Source organism: Zingiber officinale, chromosome 1B (assembly GCF_018446385.1).
Source record: "Zingiber officinale cultivar Zhangliang chromosome 1B, Zo_v1.1, whole genome shotgun sequence".
Classification (NCBI taxonomy): Eukaryota; Viridiplantae; Streptophyta; class Magnoliopsida; order Zingiberales; family Zingiberaceae; genus Zingiber; species Zingiber officinale.
This window is the reverse complement of record NC_055986.1, coordinates 111,808,110-111,816,498: the sequence shown is the minus strand read 5'-3', so window position 1 is coordinate 111,816,498 and position 8,389 is coordinate 111,808,110. Positions and strand designations below refer to the sequence as shown.

General features: G+C 38.2%; 2 protein-coding genes across 3 annotated transcripts; both read right to left on the bottom strand.

The window, feature by feature from the left end:
• Positions 1–489: 489 nt before the first annotated feature.
• LOC121972392 (protein CHROMOSOME TRANSMISSION FIDELITY 7-like) lies at positions 490–2,631 on the bottom strand. 2 transcript variants are annotated; one of them, XM_042524073.1, is made up of 6 exons: positions 2,216–2,631; positions 2,042–2,137; positions 1,793–1,867; positions 1,349–1,716; positions 909–1,045; positions 490–746 (listed from the first exon to the last, which is right to left on the bottom strand). In XM_042524073.1, the coding sequence occupies exons 1-5, from the start codon at positions 2,486–2,488 to the stop codon at positions 910–912; spliced, it is 948 nt and encodes a 315-aa protein (XP_042380007.1). In that variant the 5' UTR covers positions 2,489–2,631; the 3' UTR covers positions 490–746; position 909. The 2 variants fall into 2 exon arrangements, with proteins under 2 accessions (XP_042380007.1, XP_042380009.1); XM_042524075.1 differs by lacking the exon at positions 2,042–2,137.
• Positions 2,632–2,728: 97 nt separating this feature from the next.
• Positions 2,729–8,274, bottom strand: LOC121972385 (leucine aminopeptidase 1-like). The gene is made up of 10 exons (XM_042524066.1): positions 7,973–8,274; positions 6,062–6,476; positions 5,713–5,907; positions 5,361–5,586; positions 4,901–5,027; positions 4,707–4,802; positions 3,904–3,981; positions 3,407–3,467; positions 3,135–3,322; positions 2,729–2,993 (listed from the first exon to the last, which is right to left on the bottom strand). The coding sequence occupies exons 1-10, from the start codon at positions 8,228–8,230 to the stop codon at positions 2,865–2,867; spliced, it is 1,773 nt and encodes a 590-aa protein (XP_042380000.1). The 5' UTR covers positions 8,231–8,274; the 3' UTR covers positions 2,729–2,864.
• Between the last annotated feature and the right edge of the window lie 115 nt (positions 8,275–8,389).

Below are 8,389 nucleotides of genomic sequence, written 5' to 3'. Positions count from 1 at the left end.
GGGAGTGGTTTTATTTCTGATAACCTCCTTTGATCTCACTTGCATGTATACAGAGAGACAGAGAAGAAAGAGTTCTCTTCTACCGTGACTTTAGTTTTTTCTCTGCATACCACCAAATTAATAAAGCATTTGTGATTGTGGAAATTAATCTATTTTCAATTGTGATCGGGATCGGACCATTGAGTCATCACCAGAAGAAAGTTAAGTAAATCAATAAGAAAAAGATCCTCAATTGAATGATGTTTTAGTCGATTCTTCGAGTTAATCATCCGTCAATTTTTATAATATTCTTTCCTTCATATTTCTCATTTTTTTTAATATTTTATTTTTTAAAACAGAAATAAAAAAAAATATTTAATTGAAATGCTCTTAGCTAAACCTTCTGTGCATTTCTGCAGTCAATTAGCTCGTTGGCTTGGTACTCGAAATAAACACTTTGCCTGTGTAAATAATGGAACACTGAAGAAATTGAACATTGCTGATCACAGATGAACTGAACATACTGATAAATATAAGATGAAGAACGCTGGAAAAAACTACAATTTTCACTACTGAATAGTGAAGGTTCGAGCCAAGTGATTGAGAACATTGACAATCAAACTCTCATGCTGAAGTTACTTGCAAATGAAGACGAAGAAAGCCGCAACGGAACAAGATGAACAAGCACTCTTTCTCCCTCTTGGCTTCTCGAACCGCCCAATCACTTATTCCATGGTCGATGTCTGAATCTGCCCTTCAAATCCTCCCTGTGTGATTCACCCGCATTGCAATGAACAAAATCTTAGAGGTAAAGCTAAAAGAATAACACTATAATCTAGTTAAATAGTTGTGACTAACAGGATTTCAACTTATGTAATAAATGATAATTTGACATAAATTTAAAGTTAAAAGAGTGATATATGTTTTACCTCATACATCTTCTTCCCTATAGATTAGGTAAGCACTGCCACTACAATATCTGGATGCTAGTGCTCTCCCAGAAGAGGTTGGAGGGGAAAAAGCACACTGTGAGTGTTCCAATATTCGACCCGGGGAAAAACTCTGCCTGAAAAAAGTCACAAAATTAGGTCGTCAAACAATGCTCATTGTGAACCAGATAATTTCATAGTCAACATTTACATGTATGATAAATTAAACAAGCTGAAGAGTCAAATGCGAGAAGAATTCACTGAAGTACAAATAAAATTGAGGTCAAAATGATTGTGAACACAAGAAAATAATAAATGCATTGTCGACCAAGTATTTGCAATCTGCAACAACTATTCTCGACTAGGTGTCAAACAGAGTAATATCATAGTGTCTGTTGGATAAAGATAACAGTTTTAAAGTCATTCTAAGCAGCTATTACCTTGCAGCATCCAGTAGTCGTGAGGCAATCTGCTTCCTTCTTTGGGATGGTACAACCCAGATGCCCCTAAAGCCACAAAGAGCAGGAACAGATTCTTCCTCACAAAGAACAGCTCCAGTCTCGCACTCATCAATGCTCGCCTTGTTCTTGCCATCACTTCTTTTGATGACCACTCTCTTGAAACTAATCCCTCCAAATTGTAAAATTGGACCTTTTCTTTCTAAATTTTGACACATTTTATCTGAATATGTGTTATTATGGTCCGTATGTTTGCGTGATGCAGAATTTTCTATAACTCTATGACCCATTCTTATCGATTCAGCAACTAGGCAACCAACAACCCTGTAACTTGAAATAAACAGATAAACCTGCATTTTCCCATAAGATAAAATTAGAGCAATGAAGTCACAGACATGATTATTATATTAAAGACTAGTTACTCACTTTGCATTGCTTATTCAGAAGCTGACCGTCACTAAACCCAAGCTCCTTCTCCATGATTGTAAGCACCTCCTTAACCTGCGATCATGGATGCGTGTCAGCTATCTTTCATCAAAGCAATATAATTACAAAGCCAAACTTTTGCATGATCAATTTCAATAAGATGCATTTCCATTTTCTCAGTCATTTCATCAAACAATTTCCCAGCACTAGAAACAACAAGATTAAGCGATCAAGCTGTGTTCCAGCAACCTTGCGCCTGTGTGATGGAGGATCACCATCAACCACCAATAGAATGCGGCAATTGTCTCCGCTAGACGTCGAGACAACTCTCTCATCACGCAAGCCCTGCGGATCAAAATTACACAAGCTAGAAAACAAGAAACAGAAGGCGGATAGAGAAGAGATCGAAGGAGTCTGATTGACCTTAAATTGGATTCCTTCATAGTATTTCTTGTGGAAATCCCTGTGGAGCTTCTCATCCGACTCGTCCCCGCAGGCGTACATCATCCCACAGACGGAGCAGGAGTGGAGGAGGAAGTCCGACTGCCCTAATTCGAGATGGTACTGCGCGTAACTCCTCTTCTTTTTGAGGATCCTAGAGGAATCCCTCCGCGCCTTCGATTCCGCTTCTCCTTTATCTTTGAGCCTTCGATCGCCGGAGGGCTTGAAGAAGGCGCTGATCCGGGATTGCTGCATTCCCGCTCCGTCAAAACAAAGGCAGCGATGCGTCGATCTCCACACCGCTCAGTTTTATGTTTCAAAAAACTCAACTTTTCCCGCGCTTTATTTGGGCGGCATCTGTTAGAAAAACCACTAAATGAGATAAAATTACGTTCTTAGCATAAATTTTTATATTATTTTAGGTTGAATTGATTTCAAATAATCAAATTAAATCATATTTAAATCTTTGATTTTAGCATCGATTTTAAAATCTTATTGAAATCCGAATACGAGACAGATCATTATTCATAAGAAAGTAAGTTTTGTTCAACTACACGAAGCAAGCCATGAAGATCAGCAGAAAGGCAAGCGGGATAGACACATTATTCATTGTGGACGCTTGTCCGCATGCTTATTGAGAGTTCTTCAAAACCCATTCAACCAAAGTAGACACACCAAATCCAGTCGCTGCGCGTTTCTTATCATTCCACACAGGTCCTGCCATGTCGATGTGAAGCCACTGAACCTTCTCGTCGACAAACTGAAAGAAAATAAGCGGGGTTTAGTTTAAAATCATAGCTCACCGGGGAGATAATCTCAAACATGGAATATTTGCCTCTAAAACTGTTTCCTTTCAAAGAAAGAATCCAGGATTGGTTTTTAGAATCATGAAGCATCAAACCTGTTTCAGGAACAAAGCGGCCGTTATAGCGCCGCCTTGGCGACCTCCAGTGTTCACCATGTCAGCGACTCCTGATTTCATGGACTCCCAATAGCTTTCCTCCAAAGGCATCCTCCAGAACTTCTCTCCCGTAGCCTCGGCCGCAGCATCAATCTCCTTGGCCAGATCGTCATTGGGAGAGAAGAAACCTGCGGAGAAGAGAGCAGCTTGTGAAGACAGTCAGCCACAATCAACCAAATTGCAAAGGGTTGAAGATTATCGAGGCTCCTTACCGGCAATGTTGGGTCCAAGGGCAACTACACAGGCACCGGTTAGTGTTGCTAGATCAACAACCTGCATAAAAAAGGTTATGCGATAAGAGGAATCATGTCTCCAGACCTGAAGAAGCATAACCTACTTTCTATCATCATCTGCCCCATTGCTTTTCTCACCGTTTCTAGGATAAAACATGTATAAGTTCATTCATAGTCAAGGATTTGATTCATCAAAAAAAAAATTACGGTTAAACACTGTATTATAACATAGTCATAAATCTTCCCATTTCTATTAGCCTAACAAGTTGCTCACTGAGCCAGTGTGGTATGCGCAATAAGTAACTTGTCTATAGCAAACACTCTCGAAAGGTCTAGGTCGATACAAATTTCAGTAGGATAATCTTAGGTTTTAACTTGGTTTGATATACTAAACAAATCCAGCCGATATGCATAGTTAAATATTTTGTTAAATTATCATTCTTGTCGTAAACTAGTATAATGTGATATGATTAGACCTTTTCGATGCCTTGGTTACACGCATAAACCAAAGCATCCGCAAGTGTGAGCCGTCCTTCTGCATCAGTATTGTTGACCTGGAAAAGAGAAGAAATTCAAATTTAGGGAAAATGTAGTAAATAATGATTTAATATAATGATATTAGCAAAGTATAATGATGTTAGCAAGAGAACCATTGGATCATATAACTACCGAAGTTACGTAAGATCTTCAGAGTGAAGTGAACTGTATTTTATGACAAGAAATTTATTGTACAAAATATTAGGAAGAAAATGCAGAAAATACTCTAGATGCATACAATTTATTCCAAAGAACGAATAATGTAACTAAGAAAGCAGTAGAGACGAACAATAACTATCGTCCCTCAGATCTCCAAAATGCCAAGTAAAAATAGCTAGTAGTGAGACTGAGATCCATAATGCAGTAAATATTCATGCAATAGATTTAGACAGTTTAGTTTCAGAAAAGACATGAGCTCAAACAAGACTAAACAGAAATAGAAAGATAGTAAAAGCTTCTGATTTGAATGGCCTTCAAACTAATGCTGCTGGAAGCTAGCTCTTATAGCCCCCTAAAGATGCTCAGGAGCAATCAAAGTAAACAGAAAATCTCTCATAACCAAACTGCAATCTGAAAAAAGCAATGACAAGCAGAAAACAAAATGGAAGGAAAACAATTATATCTTGATCAAATTAAGCTACAAAAATCATTGAGATGATTATCGACTAAATTAGATCGAATCAATTGATCCCTATGCATAAATATCCAAATATATCTGAACTTTAAAGGCGAACAACTATACCTCAATAGTCTTCCCATTTGAAGCAGTGAGAATATCACCTGGTCTCATGCCTGCGCCACTAATCATATTTTCACAAGCAGCCACAATAAAATGAACCTGTAAAATCACACACAAATCTCAGGCCTGAACAAAAAATTTGAAACACATGCCATCTTTGTAGACTGTTTCCTTGTCACCAAAGTTAATAAACTTACCTCTACACCAGGAGGTTTAATTTGCCCCAAGGCTTTAGCAGTACCAAGAGCAGCTGCAGCACCTCCCATATCAAATTTCATGAGCTCAATTGAACAGCCTGGTCCAGTCTTGATGTTGTAACCACCACTGGAGAAACAAAAACAGCATAAAGGATAACTTTATTCATTTAATGAATGCCATTATTTGCATAATTTTTAGCACGATGCATGCTGGTCAAAAACAACTAGTTTGAGAAAAATCCTTAACTGCAGTAGCATAAATAGACATAATCATGATAAAAAAACAATGATAAACAATATGGAGAGGCTAGCATTTAGGCAAGAACACAGGCAGAGCAACAAAATAATCGAAAAAAGGCCACTACATGTTTTGTTTAAAAAATAAAAAAATTTCTTACAGATGATGGCTACATCCTACATCTCTATGTAAAGGATTTCTTACATATGATAATCATTATACCTGTCAAACGTCAAACCCTTCCCAACAATTGCCAATTTTCTCTTTACATCACCGCCAGGAGGCTTATAGCATAAGTGGATAAAATGAGGAGCGTTAGAAGAAGCAGCAGCAACACCTAAATATGATCCCATCTTCAATTCTTTGCATTGTTCAACATCTAATATTGTTGCAGTAAGAACATCACTATATGATGCGGCAATCTTTGAAGCCTCTTCAGCCATTACACCTGACAGCATAAGAAGTTACTAAAAGAATCTCATCACATTGCATATGCAATATAAATGTGAGAATTGGTAGGATTAAAAATATGAATCACAAGAAACGTGATTCAGTATCATCATTTCTCACTTACCGGGAGTTAGCACATTTGCAGGTGCATTTACAAGCTCTATACCAAAAATCACTCCGGAGCAGACATCAGTTGCGTACTTTAGTTTCTGGTCCAACTCTGATCCAGAACCAAAACCAATGATGTCCACTGTCTTAAGCAATGGCTTCTTGGTGTCTGACTTAAATCTGTTGTCTTCAAACACTCCAAGCACAGTTCCTACAAATCAAAACAAGGGGAACTCAATAAACAATATTCAATCAAACTATCCTAGCTTCAAACGTATCCTTGAAAATAGGCACCTTTTTCCACTGTTAGATGTATTTCAAAGAATATATCAGTCCATAAAAAGAAATGGCATTAAAAAAACAACCTGATGCAATGGCTGAAGCAGCTATTACTTTTGATTCTTCCGACAGCCCATCTGATGATGCAAGACACACAGCAGCATTACTTGCTTGTGCAACCTTTGCCACTGCTGCAACAGCTTCTCCAATGCCTCTATAAGCAGACACTTTGGATGAGGAAGACCCAAGCCCAAGTAAGCCTATCCTTTTGAAACCCAACCCAGGTAGCCTGAGAACTGTAGATTGGCCAGACTTTCCACTGAAATCTTCCTCTGCTGAAGCTTCTGCCAAAAGACCACTAAGCTTTTCATCCAGTTTCTTCAAGATTAAATTCACAAATTTGGAATCTTGATCTTTTTTCATGTCATTCTCTGATACAGCCACCGTAAGTATGTCTCCTTCCCATTCTACAGAATCAACCTCCTTGGCAGCAAATATAATCTACAAATAATTGGAAAATAAGATGGAAAATGTCAATTAGACAAACAATCCCCTTATTAGGAAAAGATTGCCACAAGTTTTATGTTCAAATTTTTACAAAATTACCATTACAATTTCATGAGAGAAATTACTCTGGAACTAAATGTAAAATGTGTGCTTCTATAAGGAATTTGATGAAAAAATTGGAACAAATTTGGAAAGCAACATTTTATGCAATGCCCTTAATGTCTGGACATAAGACATTTGATGTCAAATGTGCCTTAAGGCCATAAAATTAAGTCAAGGCCACTAAATGACCACCACAATAATTTGGTCTATGAACCAAGAAGATATTCTGTCAAACTAACATCAGTTTCAATTTTGTTTCCTAGTAGCCTTGCCTTACATAGAAAACTATTGGAACATGATTGACAGGGGATGCTTATCATCATTTTGTTACCAGAGAAATGATACAAAATAATGGCCGTGTGTTTTCTAACAGCTAATACCAAGAATGAATACTCTGTATACTTCCATATTAGCTTCGGAAAAAAATGCAAGCATATCTGTGGTCAGAATGACACTCAAAAACACTGGAAACCACAATTATATAAAAGTGGTATCTTTATACAATTTTATAAAGTAGTATTTTTGACAATTCTTTAGCCAAAAGCACTGGAAACCACAATTATGTTAGCATCTTCATTCTTCAGTATCAAAAAGCTATAACTGGAATGTGAATCAAAGATGCAACAACAAAATGTCTTGGATCATCGTACAGGAAGAAAAAGAAAAGAAAATGACAATAGACACATAAGCGGGTCAGTGATCAACATGATAAGTTAAAACTCAATCCCAGATGACTCGAAGTTATTTATAGGGCAACACCAATAGGCTTACTGTTAATTATTTTTTCAAAGTAATAATAATAATAATAACAACAACAACAATTCACGAGTTGCCTAATCCGACCATAGAACAATAAAAATAGTTACAGACCAGTCCAAGATGATCAAGTAGATAGATCATGGGTGCTCAAATTAATCTTTTCATATCACATGGGAACATAGTTAAAAGCTTTATCAAGAAGTCCTTACTTGCCACTAATTTATGGTGCTCGTCTGTCTGCCAACCATACCACAAGTTAGCCTTTTTCAAAATTCAATAATGAAAAAAAGTCGACCGTCTTAAGATGCACTTGCATTGTCAATTAGTCCAGAAGGTGCCACAATCTACAAATCTATAATATATGGAAACAAGATCCATCCAATCGGACATAGAAAATTGTACATTTTGAGTAACAGGTGAACGATCAAAGACAAAATTCACAAGTGATAAGACAAAGGTGTATCATCGACGAACTCTAAAAATCTGTATAGAGAAATGAATAAACTTTAAAGTTCAAAGGCTTGCTTTCATTCCCGACTCCAAGGTCAGCAACCCAAACAGAAGGGCAACGAGAAAAAAAAACCCCCGAGAGAATGCCATGGAAGGGGATCCAGAAATAAAGGGAATACCTGAGGGATCTCCACGGCGTTGGGCTTGGTCAGGCCGAGACTAGCGCTCGTGGCGGCGGCGGCGGCGGCGGCGGCGGAGTGACCCATACGACAGAACCGGCGACGGAAGACGTTAGATGAAGAGCGGCGTTGAAGCCGTACGAAGCAGAGGATCGCGGCGGGGTAACGGCGAGGGCAAGCAAAGGAGGAGGAAGAAGCGGCGTGGGAGAGACGAGATGCTGCGAGGAGCGATGCAGTGGCCACCGCAGCCGTTGCCATCGTATTTATCGCGTGTACTCCTCTTACGGCGAATCGAATTCGATCCGGCTCTTTATTGCTTTCGTAACGCCGTTATATTTAATATATCATTCTGCTCCTTTGTAACAATCCAAAACTATTGGGATCCGATAAACATTGGCAAAAGCGAAAAAGATTAAA

Excerpts from the sequence above, each read along its gene's own strand:
- LOC121972392 (XM_042524073.1), bottom strand. The coding sequence starts at position 2,488 with ATGCAGCAATCCCGGATCAGCGCCTTCTTCAAGCCCTCCGGCGATCGA. Across the intron at positions 1,717-1,792 it reads TTCTGAATAAGCAATGCAAA|GTTTATCTGTTTATTTCAAG; the intron begins GTGAGTAACTAG and ends GGGAAAATGCAG. Across the intron at positions 1,046-1,348 it reads CGACTACTGGATGCTGCAAG|GCAGAGTTTTTCCCCGGGTC; the intron begins GTAATAGCTGCT and ends GACTTTTTTCAG.
- LOC121972385 (XM_042524066.1), bottom strand. The coding sequence starts at position 8,230 with ATGGCAACGGCTGCGGTGGCCACTGCATCGCTCCTCGCAGCATCTCGT. Across the intron at positions 6,477-7,972 it reads ACGCCGTGGAGATCCCTCAG|ATTATATTTGCTGCCAAGGA; the intron begins GTATTCCCTTTA and ends AATTATTTGTAG. Across the intron at positions 3,468-3,903 it reads GTAACCAAGGCATCGAAAAG|GTTGTTGATCTAGCAACACT; the intron begins GTCTAATCATAT and ends TTTTTTATGCAG.